Source organism: Sciurus carolinensis, chromosome 8, assembly GCF_902686445.1.
Source record: "Sciurus carolinensis chromosome 8, mSciCar1.2, whole genome shotgun sequence".
Taxonomy (NCBI): domain Eukaryota; kingdom Metazoa; phylum Chordata; class Mammalia; order Rodentia; family Sciuridae; genus Sciurus; species Sciurus carolinensis.
In genome coordinates this window covers 122,040,776-122,061,720 of record NC_062220.1, presented here as the reverse complement: position 1 = coordinate 122,061,720, position 20,945 = coordinate 122,040,776, and the positions used below count along the sequence as shown (strand labels likewise).

Here is a 20,945-nt window from a genome sequence, read left to right as displayed (position 1 = left end):
CTGTTTATCCTGTGGTCTGCTTTCTTCCTTGTGAACGTTGGCCCAATTACACTGGGAGTCACACAGATCTGCAAATATATGCATTTTAATTTTAAGATAATGTCTAACATGTTGCAGGGACCTCCAGGGAACCAGTCCCAACAGAGGGAAAAGAGGCAGGGTTTGTCCCACCTCCAGTGCCAGCTGTCAGTGGCAGCTGAGGCCCTGGTGTCTGAGCATCTTCTGGAGGCAGCGGAGGCCACTCTGGAGGGGAGCCAGGCAGCCAAAGGCAAGCATTGGGAAGGCTCAAATTCTGCCCTGAGGGATGCTGGGAAATTGGAGATTGGCACCTGCCCCCAGGGCTTGGCCTTTGTCCCTGGTACCCCACCGTGCCTGCCCACATCCACTACACTTGAACTCAGGATCCTTTCCCTGTGAGCCAAGACATGTCGCCAGTCCTGCAGGAATGAAGGGAGATAGGGTCAGGGCAGAAGAAGGTAAGTTCCCTACTCTGGGCACTCTTCAGGACAGAGGGTGGTCTGTTCTGTTCCTGGTGCCCAGCAGGGAAATGTACTTCAGAAGAGATGGGGTAGATCATTGAGTGGAGGCTCTGGGCTGAGGTGGGAAAGGCTCAGAATGATTAACAGGAAGGACAGAGGACACACGTACTTGCTGTGCAGCATAAACAGCCTTTGCGAAGGCAAGAGGGAAAAACAGAGAAGGCCAGGGAAAGAGCATATCATTTGTCATGTCTGTTCTTGGTCCCCCATTATTTCCAGCCTAAGGCTTAGCCTGACCCATGGCCTCTGGCACCCTAGTGGCCTGCAGGCTAGTCCCTAGGAGCTCTCTGTACCCAGAGGACTCTTGCTGGCACCATATTGGAATGAGGTTAATGGATGGTGTCCAGTTCTTCCCAGACCCGACCTAAGCACCCCACATCTCTATACAGGGTGTGCCCAGGGGCACTGCTAGCTGTGTTTCCCCATCTAGTTTCTTCCAGGTTAAGAAAAACCACATCCAATCAGAGGTCCCAGGGCTGGTGAGGTGTGTGGATGCAAGTGTGGACCTTGACTCCTCCCTGAGCAGTGGCAGTGCCCTGGGACACACACCCCTTTCTCTTCTCTCCCTTCTGAGCACATATAACTAGCTTTCTCCCAAACTATAATTTATGCTCTCTTAGCCCTGGAAACTTCAGATTGATGGGGACCAAGAATAAGGTGAAGAGCTGTGGATAACTGTGGGGGCCACTGGCTGCCATGACAACTTAAGCCAATCCTTCAGGGTATTTTTTCCTTCACCCCAGACCTCCCAAGCCCACACTCACTCCACCTCCCGCTTCCGGATGGCACGACCAGAGCCCAGCACCTCAGCCACCTTGGATACGATGGGATCATAGTTCATGCTGGCCACAGCGATCACCTCATCACCTCTGCAGAGAGAAGGTGGCTAAGCCTAAATACTGCCTGGCAGCAGCCTTCCTTCTTGAAGACACACTCTGTCCACTGGGACCCATGGAGGGATCTTTCCTGGGGTAACAAGAATGTCCTAAGCACCTATCCCTCCCTATTTGTCTCAGCACAGGCATCGTTTCTCTCGGGAAGCTCTGATCCTCAGCAGGGCTTAGGACGAGGGTCCTGTTCTGACATCACCATTCTGTGTGGCTTTTCTTGTTGTAAGTGGGCTGTCAACACCCACCCAAAGAGCTGTTCTGAAGATAAAACATCTGGCCCAATTACTGATCCCTTTCTCACCTTTCCTCTGCAGTGCCTCCTGCCCAGCTGCTTGCCTCCCTTTGCAACTTGGTCCACCTTTGGGCTAAGCCCCCTCCTCAGAAGCAGAACTTTTCTGGGTTGATTCTCCATTCCCAACCAAGCAGCTCTGTACCCCTGCTGCACCCAATAGTTCTCACTTGGTGTAAAAAGCCACAAATTTCAGCTCCTCCAGATCCCCTTGGATGATGACGTCATCAAAGCCTTCTCCGTAGCCTATAGGGCCAAACAGGTGGGTGATGCCATGTGAGCCAGGAAAGGAGACGGGGATTTCACAAACTCCCCCACCCTGTGCCTTCTTAACTCCTCTCAGGACACCCTCCCTGCTCCTTTACTCCGTTTAGGTAGTCCCTAGGACTGCCCCAAGAAAGCTGCTAATTGCTTTTTCCTTGTGTGGTCACGATCCCACCCCTAAAACAGTCCAGACTCCACCCCATCTGAGGATCTGGTTACCCGCGTAGCGCAGACTCTTGCCGAACATAGCAGTCCACAGGTAGGGCACCGTGCTGATCTCCGCCTCCTGAGCCAGCATGTTCTGGGCCGCCACGCGCCCTGCGGAACCCAGGGCCATGTGAACCCTGACCCTTGCCCTCACCATCTCCACACTGCCTGCCCCAGCACTCTAGGGACCCCTGTCAGGCATGGCTACTCCTGGATCCCCTAGAGATCCAGAGGTGCATTGTTACCTAGCTGGTGGCCCACCTGAGGTACCAAGGGGACACCTGGCTCCAAGCCAACCACTAGATTGCTTCTTTGGAAAATTTGAATGACAAACATGTCCTGCCTCTCTGGAAGGTCTGCTCATTGGAGTTGTGGGCTGCCTCATCATTTCCCTTGTGTACACACACAACTAATCAGGCACATTAGGACTGAAGAGGGAGGAGAATGGAGACAAGAGTCAGAGAAGCAGAAATGACAGCCACATGCAGGGTCCCAAGAGAACAGCACGGGTGGCTTCTCAGTTTCTATATGCCCCCACTGGACCCATAGCTGGATATACATCAGAATACCCTGGACCCTCCCAATTTTAAATCCTAAATTCTAATTATATTTGTCTGAGGAATAGCCTTTGTTTCCTTATAATGTAGCAGCAACTTTAGACCTTAAACTTGAACACTTGAACAGAAATCAGCACCAGGAATGGGGTTTCAGGCAATAGACCTTCAGATAATGGCAAAGGCAGAGGAAAGGGAGAGTGGGTGCAGGGGCTAGTCCCCATCTCAAGCTGGGAGTCTGGAGTTCCTCTCTATGAAGCACTGAGGTGGTTAATTTGCTGGCACCTGTAGCTTCAGTCCAGATCAGGTGTGTGCAGTGGGTGAGGTTTGGGGAATTAATGGTTACTAGTGTGAAGAAGGGAAAACTATTCCACAGAAAGTACAGTGTGCCCATTGAGCCTGGCTAGATGGGGCCTGCACAAAACAACTGAGTTTACAGAGACAGTTGAGTAGTCCAAGGGAGACAGAGGTACTGACTGGGAAGCTGGCCTACTAAATCACTCTTTCCCTCTCCAGGGTACAGGTAAGTCAGGAATTCTGTGGAATGTATCCTTGAGGACAAAAGGAAAGGAGACTAGTGGAAGAAAAACTGGAATGGGAGGTTGTCCCTGGTTAAATGGTATATCCAGATGGTTCTGGGAGAGGGTCTCTAGAGATGAGCCACAGGGCTTGTTGTGTGAACTGGTTTGATCACCTAGATGAGGCTGGCTGTAAGGCCACTACAGAGCCTTGAATGCCTAACACAGGATCCAGGAACCCAGACCAACTGAGGCATGACCCTGGGGGAGGGTGAGACCCTGGGATAGCCCCCCAACTTGCCTCAGGGCTGGCCATACCCTGGGCATGAGCCATTTGCCAGTGGGGGATGTTCACTTTCCGATTGTTCCTCCAGGCAAGGGGAAAGGTGACAGCATCACCAGCTGCAAACACACCTGGGACATTGGTCTGCATCATCTGTGAGGAAAGGGCCAGAGCTTCATGGGTGGGACAGGGGACTGACTTGGACCTCTGGCCACTCCCAACCCAGCACCCTTCCCAACCCATTCAGCCCCACCTTGTTGACAGGGATGAAGCCTCGGGAATCCAGACCAATGCCACTTTGCCTCAGAAAGCCCGTTGCAGGCACCGCACCTAACAGGACACAGGCTGCCATGTACATGGTTCCACCCTTATTTGGCCTCACTGCTCTCTATGTTCCACACCCTTCACCTGCTGTACCTGCCCCAGCCATCACATCCACGGGCTCCCCACCCCTGGGGCTTCATGCATCCTGTCCCCTTTTGCTTGCATTCTACAGATACCTGTACCTCCCATCAGGCCTCAAATATTGCCTACTGCAAGAAGCACCCCATGAAGCCCCCTGGAGGGGTCAGGAGGTCATGCTTCTCCAACCCCTGTGCTACTTCCCAGCTTTGCCCTTCTCCAAACTGCCACTTCAGGTGGAGTAGGAACAGTTAGAAGCTTGTTTTGCATCATGCATCCCACACAGAGCATGACATGGAGCTGATTATTAGTCTGCAGCAGTCATTGAGCACATGCTCCATGCTGGGCCTGGGCTAAGCCAGGTACATGTATTTTCCACTGGCCCTAGGAAGTGGGTACTGTTTGGGTCACCATTTTACAGATGTGGGAAGTAAGGGTCAGGGAGGGAAAGGGACTAACTCAAGGTCATTTGTGAACTTGTGCTGGTGGCTTTGATGATTCACGCCCACCTGCCCATCTACTCACCAATGCCCACCACGCAGACATCAGCCCGAATGACCTTGCTGCTCTTCAACACAACCTCCTTCAGCTGTAGGGAGTGGGTGGGTAAGCAGGTAGGCTCAGCTCCTGGGCTCATGGAGAGAAGATAGAAAACAGCAAAGAGACAGGAAAAAGGCCCACCTTTCCCTCCTGAGCCCGCAGCTCTGACACCTCTGTCTGCATGTAGAACTTCACCCGGTTGTTCTCAAACATCTGTCAGGGCAGGTAGGCAGGCGGGCAGTAGATGAGAGCCTGGTCAGGGTCTGGTGGACTCAGGATATCAAGGGGCAAAGGGGTGGGCTCACCTTCATGAGGGCACGGCCAACACGCTCCCCCAGGAATCTCCTGAAGGGCGTTTCCTCCAGCTCCACCACAGACACAGAATGGGCCTTCTCAGTTAGATAGGCAGCCACCTCCATACCTGAGATGGTGGGCAGAGGCTGGCAGATCTGGTACCTGCACCTAGATCCAGCATGCCCAGGGACTGGCTATGAAAGCCTGAGCACCACCCCATTACCCGCAGCTCTCACCCAAGAAGCCAGCTCCCACGACAACTGCATTGCGGCCCCGGGCCAGCCTCACCACACGATTGGCATCCTCAGGCGTCCGGATAGTGAACACATTCTCTACTTCTTTACCTTTGCAGCTCAGGGTCTTAGGGCTAAAACATGGCAGCCTCAGTGAGACCCTCCCATTGTGGCTGGTGCCTCACTCAGTGTACAATGGAGAGCAAGAAAGACACCCTCCCACCTGCTTCCTGGTGCCAACAACAGTTTGCTATACTCCAGCTTGAAGCCGTCCTTGAACACGACCTTCTTGTTTCTCACATCCACCGTGACCACCTGCAACGCCCCCCCGAAGGCAGAGTGTGGGCCTGGGCATGGACCTGTATCTTTTATCCATTTATGGGTCCTGCAACATGCCCAGAGCCCAACCAGACCTGAGCATGTCTCATGGGGTCTGTTCCAAAAACTTCCTAGGATTCAATCTTAAAGCTTAAAACTTTGCTTCTTCTCAAAGCCCTCTACGTACTCCCAAGTCCTACCAGGCTCTCCCATCCCAGTCCTGATCAGATCTTCTCTCTCCCCACACCCTAGGCCCTGTGTGTACTCAGGATCATGCTAATAAGACGGTCCAGTGCTGCTTCCCAGGCCTAAGCAGTGAAACTGGAAAGGGACAGCACCTCCAACATTCCCAGGTATCCATATGGCCCAATGCTCTTCATGTTTTCCACTAATCCATTCTCTGACCTGTTTCTCATCCTCAACCTCGTACCTGAGCTTCAGTGAGCACCTCGATGCCATAGGCTCGGAAGAACTCCTTGGGCCTCAGGGCCAGTTGCTCAGGTTGTGCATCCAGGGACTGCAGGACACAGCCAGTGTGAGACAGGGTCAGGCAACCATTGTTTCATTTTACAGCAAAGGACATGGACCCCAGAAAGGGTGAGGACAGCCCTGGGTTACATGTGGGCTGTAGGACAGAACTCAACACACGGAGATCTTTTGGGGGCACCACAGGTAAGCAGATTTGAGTGCAGTTGGCAGTTGGCAAGTCCCTGAAGAGGTGATAAGCAAAGCTCCCAGTGGGCGTGACAGGAGACCCCAAGGGTTAGGGATCCAGGCCCTGCCTTGTGCTGACTGTCCCCTGCCTGATTGTTACCATTTGCCCTACACCCACACCTTACTGAGCTTTGGCCGGTCATAGGGGAGATGCCGGTCCAGCGTGCACAGGACGATCCGGTCTGAGAAGCCCTCCTGCCGCAGTGTCTCTGCACACACCAGGCCAGCAGCACCTGAAGGGAGGGAGCCATGGCCAAGAGACAACTTATCTCTTACCATCCACCTCCACCCTCCTTATGATAATCTCAATACTAACCTGCGCCCACAATGAGCACATTGGTGCTGCCACTGTGCCCAGCACTTGGAGAGATACACTTGGCCATCACCTTGGTCCTTCGCTGCAGCTGTAGGGCCTAGGAGCAGGGGGCAGTTGGGGTCATCTTAGCAGATCAGGTTCTGCTATTCCAGCCCAGTCTCATCCCCACCATGAAGTTCTTCACTCTGCTCCTAGTCACACATTCCGGACTTTCTCACATTGCAGGGCCTTTGCAAATGCTGTTTTTTGAGCTAAGATGACCTCCCCACCTCTGCCTGGGCTCTGAGCCACCCCTCACCTGCTTGCTGGCTCGGACGTACACCTTCTCCTTCTCAATCTTCACCTGCAAGGGCAGCGCTGCTCAGGATCAGACTTCGGAGTGCTTCAGCCCCTGACTCTGTGCCCCCAGGCTCCCACCATGCCACACTCCCAGTCCCACCTGGAACTTGTGCAGACTATCCAGGCCTGGGAAGTCCTCCAGGTCCCCAGTACTGATGTTGAAGCAGGCGCCATGCCAGGGGCAGCGCACCCGGCCACGGGATAACACTCCTGGAACAGTGTGGTATTAGGTTGGAGCCACTAACATGGGTTCCTCTCCAAGGATCCTTGCACCTTCTGGTCTTCATAGCCCAGGAGACCTCACTAATAGATGAGGACCCAGGGCCTATGGAGGAGTCAAGTTGACCTGGGGGCTGGTGAAGCTGGGGCATGGATGGTGCAGTAGCCAAGTCCCCTACAAGGGAGGTCCTTCCCGCACCTCCCGTATGCACCCTGTACTTCTCACCTTTCACCAGGGGTGCACCGTAGTGTGGACACTTGTGGCCCAGGGCATGGAATTCCCCATTGTCTTTCACCAGCAATACCTTTCCCCAGCCCAGTTCCACTTCCCGCATCCTGGAGAGAGACTGCACTCAGAAATCAAGCCAAACAACAGGCACCTCCTCCTGGGGGCCCCTTTTCTCAGTATCCAGCCTCATAGGTAACAGGCCCAGACCATCAGAAACCCAAGGACCATGACTCGGGCAAAAGCAGGTCATAGGCCCTTCCAGATCCCCCCACCCTAGTTCACCTCCTCATCCATGGCCTCTCCCTTGCCCTCCCACCTTGGACCTTCTGACCCCTCCTCCCAGGCCCAGCACCCACTGGCCATTCTCCAGGTCCTTGACATGGCAGACAGCAGCCTCCACGCAGTCCTGAGGGCCGGGGTAGGGGTGGGGGGCTGGCAGGCGTTCTTCAGTGTGGAAGTGACGGGCTGTGCCATTGCCCTGGTAGGCCCGGGGGCTGCCTTTCCCACTAGCTGACAGTTCCTCCTTGCCCCGCTCCTTTTCAGGCAGCACCACCTCAATCTTGAGTTCCACTGTGGGTAGGGCCACATCATGAGCCCCTTAGCCCAGCCCATCTTCTTGCCCACCCCAAAAGCTGGGGGCAGAGGCCAGCCCCTCTGAGTTCCAGGAGGCTCAGCCTTCCCCTCAACTTCTCCAGAAAGTCTTTTGTACCCCAGTAAAGCAACAGAGGAAGAAGGGCACCAGAGGGTGGCTTTTTTGGCCAGCTTGAATTCATTTCTGCATGTTTTCTTTTCTTTCTTTCTTTTTTTCTCTTTTTATCCACTGCTAGGGATCAAACCCAGGGCCTTGTGCATCTAGGTAAATGCTCTATCACTGAGCTACACCCCCAGTTCTGCACATTTTCTTTTTCCATGTCAAAATTAATGAGAGGGTTGCAGAACAGAGTTTCTTCAACCCTGAACCTCCCCTCTGTCCAGGAATCTCTGGATGAAAGAACCTTGATGTCTTATGTCATGCATGTTCTGATGGATGACAATTTCCCTAGAAGCTCAGGGACACATTTAAGGGATGATTCATGTAAATTCAAATATGGGGTCCAAAACTGGGTGTAGCTCAGTTCACAGTAAATTCTGGATGATTAGAAATTGAAGATTCATTGTATTATTCTTGTAACTTTCCCATAGGTTTGAATTTTTTTTTTAATTAAATGTACACAGGACTGGGGATTTAGCTCAGTGGTAGAGTGATTGCCTAGAGTGTGCAAGGCTCTGATTTCACCACCAAAACACACACACACGCACACATACACACAAATTTCAACTTTTTTTTTCTTTTAGTATTGGGGATTGAAGTTGGGCACTTAACCACTAAGCATATCCTTCAGTCCTTTTTTAAAAAAAAATTAAATTTTGGGACAGAATCTCACTAAGTTGTTTAGAGCCTCGCTTTGTTGCTGGGGGTTGGCCTTGAACTTGCAATCCTCCTGCCTCAGACTCCCATGTTGCTGGGATTACAAGTGTGTGCCACTGTGCCTTGTTTCAACTTCTTAACATAGTTATTCTCATCAGTTTGAGATTCATTCATAATTTCCCCAAGTCCTGGGTTTCAGTGTCTATGTGCAAGAGTCTAGGGCTCTGGGAATAAATAAATCCCATGAGGAGAAGGAACATGTAGACAGTTCTGGACAGGGCAGAAGGCAAAGTGGGCCCCCTTGCATGGCCTCCACACAGAAGATACTGTCCTCAGTGTACCCATATGGCCTACTTTAGGAGGTAGCCAAAGACTGTCATTTTCTTCTTTATACTTTCCCACATTTTCCAAATTCCCTATGACATGCCTTGGGTATTTTTCTAATTAGAAGGGAACAGTAAACAGAATTTTTAGCAGTGATAATCCGGCCTCCTGGGCTGCTGCTGCAGGGAGGAAGCTAAGCCCCTGGCACAGCATGGGATGATGTGGGAGCAGGAGGTGCCTCTCTCAAGGAATCAGAGCCTCCAGACCTCTGCTCCCTTCTACTTCAGACCTAACACTCCTGAAAAAAGAACCCAAGAACTAGGGATGGATACTGAGTCACATCCCCTGGCCTTTGTCTGTACCATTTGCTTGGCCAGGGCTGCCTTCCTTCTAGGCTTTGGCTAACTCCTACCCATCTACCCAGACACAGCTCTGGTGCTGCCTCCCTTGGCAGCCCAGCTCCTGCAAGGCCCTCCTCTCATGCTGAGCTAATTCCCCACTCTGTTTAGATCTCCTGTCCTCCATCTGCATGTCCCATCCCCCAGCTCAGGTCTAGGAGAGGCAGGGGATAGTGGCAAAGGTCAGTCAGTTCCTGACTGGGACTGGTCGGGAGGGTGTATGAGCACATAGCCACACTGAGGCTGTCCTGTCCAGTGGGGAGTTTTCCTCCATTTTCCACACTTTATGTAATGGTGTTAGAATGTTTTTGGAAGAATTAAAAAGAAAAATATTTCAGACTCAGCTGACATCAGCTATGACAGCTGTGGGAGTCCACAGGAACAGCCTGGCGGGAATGCCAGATAACAGCCAAGCCAGGCAGTTTCATCCTCCACCTCCTTCCAGAAGGCTCCAAGGCACACTCACTGATGCAAGTCTAATGGGAAGACATTAATTCAGGAGCAGCAATAGAAGGGTGGATGGGGGGTATTTGCTCATTCTTTCTTTTTTTTTTTTTTTTTTTGTGGTGCTGGGGATTGAACCCAGGGCCTTATGCTTGCAAGGCAAGCACTCTACCAACTGAGCTATCTCCCCAGCCCAAATCAGGGTCTTTCTGTTGTCCCTTCTTACCCCAGCTGAACACTCATTCCCACACACTAAAATTTCCTGGGCTCACACCTGACCTGTCCAGACTAAGCCTCCACAGGAGAATCCTGGCAGAAGGAAATCCAGCTCAGAGAAAAAGGGCCGATACTGTTCTACAAGTGTTTCCCAAGTGCAAGGTCCTGTGCTAAGCACAACCTCATTTTATAAATGAGAACAAAGTAGATCAGAGAGGTGTAATCACCTGCCAAAGCCATACAGTCTGGAAGCGACAGGGCTGAGTTGAGGCTCAAGAGCCCAAGTTCTTAACACTATCCCTGGGAAAGTGAAAATGGCTAGCCCTCATACTGGAAGTACTGGGGCCAGGGGTCCCAGGCAGGCCAGCCCTTTGGGGTCTTTTAAAAGAACCTGTAGGTGACATCTTTTGCTCAGGACTTCCTGCCAGCCCAGCAGGTGCTTAGTTTGGGGCCAATTGGCATCTTCCTGTCTATTTCCATGGTAGGAAGGCTAAAGTCAAAACAGTGGACGTCATTTTCCTAAGCCATACTTCCAAAAGAAGGGTAGTAGAACCTGGCCCAGATCTGGGTGTTCACAGCACAGCCAGTGCAAAGGAGGATTGTGGTTTCTGGGGCAGGTGCAGGTGGGTCCCCCTGCCTGGTGGGGCATAAACATCTCTCTTCCCTCCCTCAAGTTCTCCCTTGAACCCAGGAAAAGGAGAACACACTCACAAGTACCAAGGTAATGGAGCTGAGGGATATCAGATAAAGGGAGCCCGGGTGAGCTGGCAGGGGCAAGTTGGCCAGGGCAGGGTGGCTTAGGTAGATGTGGATGGTACATTGGTTGAGTTCTAAAGGACTCTTTAGGTCTGTTTCTCCATCTGTGACATGTCTGCATGCCTTACCTCCTGGGATGTTGTGAGAAGGTAGAAAGGAAAGTGAGGGCCTGAAGGACAGCCCCACACATAGGGTCTCCAGTGGAAAGTAGATGTGGATTCCCCCAGCACCCTGGTTGAAGCCAATTGAGCTAGACAGGGTAAAGATTTCTTGTACAAATGGTAAAGCATGTTCAGGTGACAGCCTAAGTCTCTGAAGGGGTCAGAAGAGGTAGGGACCTTCTTTGGTAATAACCTGCCCACTGCACCCTCTCAGCAACTTCAAGAGGTCAGGGAGGGTAGAATTATTTCAAAGAGAAGGAAACTGAGGCTCAGAGAGGTCACACAGTAGCCAAAGGCATTCCTAGAGCCCCGCTTCCCTAACTCAGCCATAGGAGGAATCCTTTCCTCCCCTTCCAAAGATCCAGCTGCTATTCCCACCACCAGCCCCAAATAAAGAGAGGCTATTACTGGAGGGGCACCTGGAAAACCTCTCCAGATTCCCCTACCCACCTTCTATCTCAGCACATTAACATTCCGGGCTCCTGCCTAGTCTGACCTACTTTGGAGGCCAGGCAGAGTGTAGAGGAGAGGGGGAGGAAGGTAGTGGAGGAGGGAGAGAGGCAGAAGGGAGGGAGGAGGCAGTAAGAGAGGAGGAGGTACCTGGCTTGGGCTTGGAGAAGCAGCCGCCCATGGTGAGTGACCTGAGGACCAGCAGGCAGGCAGGGGCACAGATGGTTGGTCTGTCGGAGGTCTAGGGTGCCCCCCATGGGACTAGGTCTCCTGCTGCCCTTAGAAATGCTGGAGTTGCCATCCCAGTTGGAACTGCCTCTAGGACCTGTAGGGGAGACTGGGCATATTAGGACAGGGCTTTCATGGGGTGGGGGTGGGGGTGGATAGAGACAGAGAGAGACAGACTGGGGGGTTTCTGGGAGAGCCCTACATTTGAGATAAATCTTGCATGTAGGGGACCCTGAAGGGCACCTTTCCTTTGAGGCCTGTTGAGGCTCAGCACCCCATGTCCCCCCTCTTACCTGTGCATGACTTATGCCCACTGTCAAGAGACCCCTTCTGTTCCAATGTAAGCCACCCTCTATCAAGTCCCATAACTGCCTTGTCTAAAAATCATACCTGATTTCTGCTGACTCCTCGGGCCCCTAGCCCTTGACTTCCCTTTTCCAAATCCTATAGTTTGGGAGGAAGCTCTGGGACCATCTATTTTCCCAGGAGGCCACCATTCTTAGGTCAAACCTTGGGTTACCTTGGGCAAGACAGAGCCTTCCTGGTCCTTGGATTTCTTCTTATTCCAATGTGAGTGACACAGGGTTCTCTCTGGCCTCAGCCTCCACCCTGGCTGGCAGTCCCTGGACACCTACCTCCTCCAAAAGCAAACACTATTCCTTCCTCTTAGCCCAGCAGTGGACGGAAGCTGCTGGGCCTTGACAGGCAGGGCAGGGTCCAGGAGGTGGCTCAGTCTCTACCCCTCCTCCCAGTGTGAGCTGTGGCCAGGAGGGGCTGTGGCAGGGGTGTGGGGCTAGGCCAGTCCACTGGTCCCCAGGGAAACCCAGCTTTGTGGTGAATAAGAGCGGGCGGCCAGCCCGGGACTAATAGGGTTGGGGGAGAAAGAAGCCAGGCACACAGCCCTGCCACAGCCCGTGCCTAGCAGCCATAAAGGTTCCCCCACCCCCATCCCTGGCCCAGTGGTGCTAAGGTCATGCCCAGCAGAAGTCTGAGAAACTGAGGGGCCAAGGTCTCATCAAGGTCAAGCAGCAGGTCAGGGAGTGGCCTCCCACCCCCTTCCCCACCTTAGTTCTAAGAAGAGCAGGGTTCCAGGATTCCTTATCACTCTAAGGCCCTGTGAAGCATTGGGCTGGGGGATGGGGCACCTATTCAGCAGAAAGATCAGTGCAGCAAAGGTGTACTCAAGGCATAAGGTGGGCCTTCTGGAAGATGCAACTTATGGGTGCACTTTGGAGGGCCCAGGACAAATGTGCAGCTTTCTCATTTACAAATGACCTTTCCCCAGTCCATCCCACTGCCACCCCCACCCCATTTCCCCTGGAAGTTCTTCCTAAAGTCTAATTTGAGGTGGGGCTGAAGTACCCTTGGTCTAGTCCAGATTCCATGAAGGGCCTTGGGGATGCCTGAGAGCAAAGGGAGCAGGAAGAAAGAAGGACAAAGTTGGGGAAGGTCCATCCACTGCCTGGTTTCTGATCTTACCTGTCCTTGAGACATCCATTTCAGGTGAGGAGGCACCCAAAGTCACTGGGTGTACCTTTGCTCTTTCCCCCACTTGTCACCAAGGCATGTCTATAAAACTCAGCTGCCACCTGCTCCACCTGCCCCCTCCCTGGGCACCAAGGAGCCCTTCCCCTGCTTCTGGGTTCACTTGTAGCTCAGCCCTGCCCACTCCTTCCTGCCTGTCTCAGGGTTCACTCACTGGACCATAAATCCCAGAAATGGTCAGACCTGGTCTTGCAACTGTGAGCTTGACCAGGCTGTTCCCTACTTTTTCCCAGGTGTCAGGGGTTGAGGCTCTGAGGTGGGCCTTCCACCTACAGTGTGCTAGCCAGCTTGCCTTTGCCCACTCAAAGGCAAAGGTCCTTGCTATGAGCGTGGTAGGAGGCAACCCCAAGTTTTGGAGAGTGCTGTCTCTTGCTTACAAGATGCCCACTGCTGTGAAGTTCCAACCGTGCCCAATGCTAACTACCCACCAGGACCTTGTGTCTTGTCTCAGGGATTCCCATTAACCCCTGAGGGAGGTACTGAATTATCCCTACCTCACAAAGGTGCTCCTGTCTTTCCCCCAGGGCTCCCAGGGTCCCAGAGGGTGCAAGGCTGGGTAGAAGCCTCTTTGGATCTTTGGCATAAGTCAGTTCCCACTTCTCTGCTGTCCCCTCTCCCTGGTCCCACTTTTCCCGGGTGTGGGCCCACTGTCCAGCTTGGGCCTTCAGGGCTTTCAGGAGCACTGGGGATGGCATCTGAGCTCCTCAGTCCTACATTCAAGTTGGGGGGGGTTCCATCCCCGCCCCTTCCCCATGGGGCTCAGGCGCCAATCTGTCCACTCTCCCTGCTTTTGCACGTGCAGTTCTCTTGTTCTGGGAATCCGTTTCCATCAGCCTTGCCGGCTGTGTCCCGGTACCCGTGCCAGACTCTGCAGCCCAGGAAGAGGGGACTGGCACACAACAAGATTCTGCTAGGAGCCGGGAGGGAGCGCCAGCACAGGAGGGGATAAGGACGAGGGGGTGCTCCAGTCCACCGCCTCTCTGATCAGGGCTTCCGAGCCCCCGCCCCCAACGCACGGGTCCCGGACCCGGGACCTACGAGCTCATGAGTGGGGACGGCAGGACCCGTACACTGGGTGGAGTCGCGGGTGTTTCGGGGGGCTAGGGTCCCAGAGGTGGGCACTCACCTGGATCTGCGCCGGCCTGGGCTCTGGAACCGCTCGGGGCCGCGGCTGCCGGGGGTAGGGTGGGGGGGTTGGGGGAGGAGGAGCGGGCGGGGGCGGGGCTGGCGCTGCGGCGGCACTGCGGCCGGGGAGCCCGTGGCGCCCAGCACCGCCCAGCCGGGCGGAGCAGGTGGGGAACCACCAGGGGTCAAGGGTCAGGCTAGGGGCCTTGGAGTCGCGATGGAAGCCTCCGGGCTTGGAGAGGCTGACTAGGCTCCTTTGGACGTAGACTCTCCTGGCCGCGGAGAGTCTACTGTGGGTCTACTGTGATCCTTGAGACCCCCACAAGCGACGCCAAACTGGACCGCGTGTCGGGTCTCTAAATCATCCGTGGGCTGCCTAAATTGATTCTCTAGGTGAAACCTTCCCAATCAGGAAAACCTAATTCAAGCTTTTCAGCCCCTCAGAGACCTTCACCTGCTTGGGGAGTTAAGTTTCCCAGTTCCCTTCACTCCCTCCAACCCCATCATCACACCCCACATACCAGGGTCTGTTTTAAATTCTATTTTATTACATTTTCTTTTTCCACCTGTCATTATTCCAGGAGAACTTCCTGGTTCTCCATAAATCATGGTACACCCTGTCGTGCTCCCTCCTCTAGGAACTGCTCCCTGATGAGAGTCGATCTCTTCTGATCCATCCCCATCCTGTGGTCAGGTTTGTCCTCCCCAGCACAATGGAACCATAGTTACTATTGGACTGAATTAATGAATGATTTCCATACCAGGAAAGTGAGGTCACATCCATCACTAAACACATCAGGACCCAAGAAGTCTGTTGTGAGGCAAGTATGATGGTTCAGTTCCTCCCAACCCATTTTACAGATGGGAAGGTAGCTGGGGCCACAGTTGCTGAATCTTGGCTGGTGGCAGGACCAGGGCCTGCATGGATCATATTCAGGGTAGGTGATATGGGACCTATGTGGCTAGGCTCAGGACAATCTTTTGTGGCTGTGGATTTTCCATGGTGTGGTTGTTTCTACTGCCATAGAATAGGTCCCATCACTGGGTGGATGACTCTGCTAGGGCCTGGTGCCCTTGGCCTTCAACCAGCCAGTCTTGGTGCCTTACCCCCACACCACCCTTACCCTAGCCAAAAAGACAGTGTACCACATAAATAACCATGATGTGACTTCACATGCATTTATTATTTTACCCTTCACAATAGCCCAAGGAGAAAGCCTGTCTTTGTATCATCTCCATTCTACAGATGGGGAAACTAAGGTTCCTTTTGTTTTGTTTTGGCAGTCCTGGGGATGGAACTCATGGCCTTATACATGCTAAGCAAGTACTCTACTACTGAACCACATCTCAATCCTGAAACTTAGGGACTTTCCAAGGGCACCTGACTGGGACATGACAGAGCCAAGACTTGAACCCTGTCAGGCTGGTTCTGCTGTGCTGGGCTAAATGTAGAGGTGTGGAAGTAGTAGGGTAGAGGCCTTCCAGGGCTGCATGGTCTATAGTGCAGAGTTCAAGTTCCTCTCTGTGATACTGGAGTGAACCCCTTTTGCCCCAGTTTCCCCAGGACACATGGTATAACTGTAGTGTCCTCCCCCTGGGACTGCCATCAGGACATCCTCACAGGTGCTGAGCCAGGCATGGAACATAGGGGGTACTCAGGAAGTAGGGTGCAGGCTGCTGAGTTTGGGGTGCCAGTGATAAACTGTGGGGACAAGTCAGTGTGGGAGCTGAGGAGGCCAACAACCTCAGGAGACATTCTAACATGGTGCAAGTACAGTCCCCGATATAGGTCAATTTTACCATGACACCATTGGCCCTGGGGAGTGGGCTTAAGATTCCTGCTGCCCCAAAGGGCAGAAGTTGCAAGATCTTCACAGAACAAAAGCTGTCTAGGAAAAGTGCCTCATAAAGGGTCTTCCAGTTTGGGGTTGGTGCATGTGGACTAGAGAGCCCAAGAGGACCTAGGAAGGCTCTAAGCCTTGGGCATCCTGTAGTCCCCAAGGTTAATCTCACCCCATGGTTAATTTTAGAAAGGCAATAGCATTCTAGCAGCGTTTACAATATTAAACGTGGTAAGGTGACCTGGGGGCTGAGAGCCCCCAGATCCAGCAGACACCCCAAATATATGGTGGGGGATGCTGAGGTTGGAGAAACAATGACAGGAATCAGCATATAGTTTGGGAAAAGGATGAATTCCTAGGCACCTTCAGTCCTGGAGAATGTCCACCATGCAGCAAGCTTGGCCTGGACCTCTTTATCTCTACTCCCTTCTGTCAGTTTCCCCTCTTCCCCACTTCCCTCACCCTAGTGTCTCCAAGCAGAGGCATGCAAGTCCTTTTTTATTTTTACTTATTTATGTGGTACTGGGGATTGAACCCATAGACATTCAACCACTAAGTTACATCCTTGGAACTTTTTTTTTTTTTTTTTTTTTGGGTGCTGGGGATCGAACTCAGGGCCTTGTGCTTACAAGGCAAGCACTCTACCAACTGAGCTATCTCCCCAGCCCCGGAACTTTTTTGAGACAGTGTCTCACTAAGTTTCTGAGGCTCAAACTTGCTGTCCTCCTGCCTCAACCTCTACAGTTTCTGGGATTACAGGCATTCTCCACCCATAGGACTGCAGGTCTTTTTTTAGCTAAGAAAATAAGGAACTTCAATAGCTAAAGTTGGGATTGACACTAGTGCCCCCTGGAGGCTGGTTTGATGTCTACAAGATCCCAGCCTGAGCTTTGGGGTTCTGGTGGGAAACAAGATTCTGGCCTCTTTCCTAAAGCTATGGCTGTATCTACTTATAGGTCACAGAATAACTCTAGAAAGATTAAGGGGGAAAACAGGGCAATTTAGGGCCAGTTACACATATTCATCTTTTGAATGCTGTTTTTCTTTCAACCTGAATGCCTAAGCAGAACTCCTCAAATTCCTTGGAGGTGTCCTTGAGCTCAGATGAGCTGAAACCCACCATTCCCAAAGGGCTGCCACAGGAACCTGACTGGGTCCCACTTCTTGAAGCCCTGACCCTTGCTCCTCTTGGCACCTGCCCTGGAGGCAGTTTCTGGGCAGAATATCTACTCTCTCCTTCCTGGACTTTGCTGCTGGGCAGCTTCCCCCTAGCTGACTGGGGACTGTCCTTTTTGGACTCCATCCCAGCCCTCCAGTGCTTGTGCCCATTTTAGTGCTCCCCCATAACTCCCCTTTTTGGCACCAGGGATTGAACCCAAGTATGCTTAATCACTGAGATACATCCCCAGCCCTTTTAATATTTTTATTTTGAGACAGGGTCTCACTAGGTTACGTACAGCCTTGCTAAGTTCCTGGGACTGGCTTTGAACCGGAGATCCTCCTGCCTCAGCCTCCAGAGCCGTTGGTGTCACCACAACCGGCTTTAGTGTTTGCAGAGCCTGGCGCTCCTGTGCCTCTTCTCTGATTTCAAGGGCACAGGTTACTTAGGCCTAAGTCTACAAAAAAGTGAAAAGGCAAATGCGATGCTCCCAGGAAGCTGTGCGGGAGAAGTGCTGGGCCTCACTTCTATCTCCATCACTTCTCACTCCCTAACCCACCCCACCCGAGGCCCACTGCTACCCGGGACGCAACCTGGCGAGTGGCAGGCTTGCCGGTTCTGCTGGGTTCTAGTGGCAGCCGGACTCCACAAACCCCTATCTCTGCAGCTACCAACGTCTCCCAGCTCCATGGACACCAGGAGTTGGGGAAATTAGAAAACATCAGAGACCAGTCAAATTAGTTCTGGGGTCTGAGGGCACCGACTGAGCATTCAGAAAGAACTGGGCTTCCAGTGCTCAGGCGCCCTCCACCCTCACCCTAAGTCAGGTCACCCCTATTACTACCCCAGTCCAGGCCAGGGTCCTTCCTGTTTCTCCCCATCCAGAGGTGAAGTCATCCTTCCCAGAACCAGCCTCTTGAGATTCTTGCACCTTGGTTACCTTGGGGACAGACAACTACAGCTGGACCTGGGGTCTAGGGGCTGAGTGTAAAGAGTCCGAGGATGTAGAGTACGGCACAGAGGTGGTAATCACAAGAAACTTCCAGTGAGTCGGGAGTCTAAATTCGGGTGACACGGGAGCGCCGGGATAGGTGTATTGGTGGAGGTACTGAAGGCGTTTCAAGGACCCAGCAAGTGGCGGCCCACATTCGGTGCAATCCTTCTCATGCCATCCCAGATTAGCCTCGCGGATGGATGGTGCTCAGGCTCCCGGGGTCCTCTCCTCTTGCCCCCAATAAAGGCAAGTGGGAATAAGGAGAATGCCTGGACAAGTACCTCGACTTCGTGTGGGGCCAGGATCCAGCAGAAGCCACATTCCCAGGCCTCCTGCTGAGCCAGTTCAGAGACCTGTGGATCTCGGCCTTGTTCTAAAACATTATGTGGCAAAAGATGAACCACAGCCCCTTGGAGATGGCTTCCATAAGTTTGAAGCAGCATAAAATGAACAGGTTCACTGGCACAGTGGTTCTCAAATTTCATTGCCAATAACTTAAATACATCCAGCGCTCAGGTCCATGAAATCAGCCTAGAGTGGGACTATGGGTCTCTATATGCTGGGCTGGAAAGTCAGTGTTGTTAAGGTCAAAGGGATGGAGGTCCTGCAGTCTGGATTGTAAAAGAGAAAGGCTCATTAAGACAGCCAGGGTAGCTCCTGGCTGGAGAGGGTTTCTAGGCCTGCATTCCCTATATTTTCCCTTTTCTGTGCAAGCAAGAATCTTTCTGGAACCAGGATGGACTCCACAGCTCCCCCACGTAGTTTGCGTTTGTGTGCATGCTGGTTAGGGATTGAGCCCAGGGATGGTTCGCACTGAGCTACATCCCCAGCCCTCTTTCTTTTGGACAAGGTGCTGCTGGATCTCTGAGCACAAGAGCTTAGGGTAGTGCAACTCGTGTGAATAAGGCCCACCAACTCCCTGCCCTCAAGGGAAAACCAGTTTGTGTGTGAAAAACTGCAGTCTGGTCATAATAGGATGGGAGGAATGTGCCGGTCTTGGCTGGAAAAAGACTCCCAGAATGAAGGGTCAGGGGGCCCTGTGAGGGAAGCGTAGGGGTGTCAAGCTTTACCCCAATGCTATGGGGTAAGGTTTCTAACTCTGGTCACTGGCCTCTGAAGTTAGTACTAACCTAGTCACAGGAGAAAGGAGGGAAAGACATACATTATTAGATCCACATTCAGGGATTGCCACACAGGAACCCAACATTGTTGGCCAAGATATACCTTTCCAAACTGCTCTTCACAGGTGTCTCTGGAGTATTGTTTCTTCCAGAATGATTTCAAGACATGTTTTGCTGGTTGCAGTGGCACAGACCTGTAATCCCAGCAACTGGGGAGGCTGAGGCAGGAGGATTGAAAGATCCAGGTCAACTTCAGCAACTTAGCAAGACCCTGTCTCAAATTTTTTAAAAAGGGCTGGGGATGTGCCCTTGGGTTCAATTCCTAGTACCAGAAAAACAAAATGGAACAAGAACTAAAAAACAAGAACAAATTGGGAGCCCAATGGCTTACAAGGTTGAGGCAAGAGGATTGCAAGTTCAAAATCAGTCTCAGCAACTTAGCAAGACCCTGTCTCAAAATAAAAAAAATTTTAAAAGGGGGCTGGGATGTGGCTCAGCGGTTAAGCATCTGTGTTCAATTCCTGGTATCTTTAAAAAAAACAAAAAACAAAAAACTGGGGAGTGTAGTTCAGTGGTTCAAATCTCTTCATTTTAGCAGTGTAGTTCTATATAAATGGTAACTGGCATTGAGTGTTTTTGTTTTTGTTTTGGTACTAGGGATTGAACTCAGGGGCATTTAACCACTGAGCCACATCCTCAGCCCCTTTTTTGTATTTATTTAGAGACAGGGTCTTACTGAGTTGCTAAGGGCCTTGCTAAATTGCTGAGACTGACTTTGAACTCACAATCCTCCTGGGATTACACAGTCTGCTGGGATTACAGGTATGTGCACACCTGGCTTGGCACTGAGGTTTTAATGTAAGAAAATTTGGACTTTTCAGCAGGCACAATAGCACACACCTATAATCCCAGCAATTTGGGAGGCTGAGATTAGGAGGATTGCAAATTTTGAGGACAGGCTTAGCACTTAAGGAGCCCCTGCCTCAAAATAAAAAAGAAAAAGGTCTGGGGATGTAACATCCTTGGGCACAATCCCTAGTACTGTGTGCATGGACATATACACATAAAATTTGGACTTCTCAATATAAATAGTTATCAGAATAAAGGGGAAGTCAAAGATAACAGGAATGTGGAGGACAGAGCCCTGGCAAAAGGATGTGTAAGCCTTTCAGGGAAATTAGAAGGCTCACCAATACTTTGTGTCCCTTGAAGTTCCCCCAAAATTCATCAGGAAGATCATATATAGACAAAAACACAAAAGAATTTAAGCCAGACAGGTTGGGTGCAATGGTGCACACATGTAATCCCGGCGGCTCGGGAGGCTGAGGCAGGAGGATCATGAATTCAAAGCCTGCCTCAGGGGCTGGGGAGATAGCTCAGTCGGTAGAGTGCTTGCCTTGTAAGCATAAGGCCCTGGGTTTGATCCCCAGCACCCAAAAAAAAAATAAATAAATAAATAAATAAATAAACAAAGCCTGCCTCAGCATCTTAGCAAGGCCCTGAGCAACTTAGTGAGACCCTGTCTCTAATAAAATATAAAATAAAAAAGGGTGGGGATGTGACTCAGTAGTTAAGTACCCCTGGGCTCAGTCCCCAGTACCAAAAAGAAAAAAAAGAAAGCGGGACA

The 20,945-nt window shown here is 52.0% G+C and overlaps 1 protein-coding gene across 7 annotated transcripts; it reads right to left on the bottom strand.

Annotated features, from left to right (window-relative positions):
- Positions 1–74: 74 nt before the first annotated feature.
- Positions 75–14,268, bottom strand: Aifm3 (apoptosis inducing factor mitochondria associated 3). Of its 7 annotated transcripts, none has more exons than XM_047562926.1 (21): positions 14,205–14,268; positions 11,456–11,630; positions 7,505–7,718; positions 7,146–7,255; positions 6,801–6,910; positions 6,660–6,704; positions 6,362–6,458; positions 6,166–6,278; positions 5,762–5,848; positions 5,237–5,328; positions 5,017–5,147; positions 4,792–4,907; positions 4,628–4,699; positions 4,472–4,535; positions 3,798–3,874; positions 3,580–3,697; positions 2,202–2,300; positions 1,889–1,964; positions 1,304–1,408; positions 649–669; positions 75–437 (listed from the first exon to the last, which is right to left on the bottom strand). In XM_047562926.1, exons 2-21 carry the CDS (start codon positions 11,484–11,486, stop codon positions 398–400), a joined length of 1,818 nt encoding a protein of 605 aa, XP_047418882.1. In that variant the 5' UTR covers positions 11,487–11,630; positions 14,205–14,268; the 3' UTR covers positions 75–397. The 7 variants fall into 7 exon arrangements, 4 of the variants coding, with proteins under 4 accessions (XP_047418882.1, XP_047418885.1, XP_047418883.1 ...); XM_047562929.1 differs by having other exon boundaries at positions 6,166–6,254; XM_047562927.1 differs by lacking the exon at positions 14,205–14,268 and adding an exon at positions 12,054–12,815.
- Positions 14,269–20,945: the final 6,677 nt, after the last annotated feature.

Excerpts from the sequence above, each read along its gene's own strand:
- Aifm3 (XM_047562926.1), bottom strand. The coding sequence starts at position 11,486 with ATGGGCGGCTGCTTCTCCAAGCCCAAGCCAG. Across the intron at positions 6,279-6,361 it reads TGTGCTCATTGTGGGCGCAG|GTGCTGCTGGCCTGGTGTGT; the intron begins GTTAGTATTGAG and ends CCCTCCCTTCAG. Across the intron at positions 3,875-4,471 it reads TGTCTGCGTGGTGGGCATTG|GTGCGGTGCCTGCAACGGGC; the intron begins GTGAGTAGATGG and ends GTGTCCTGTTAG.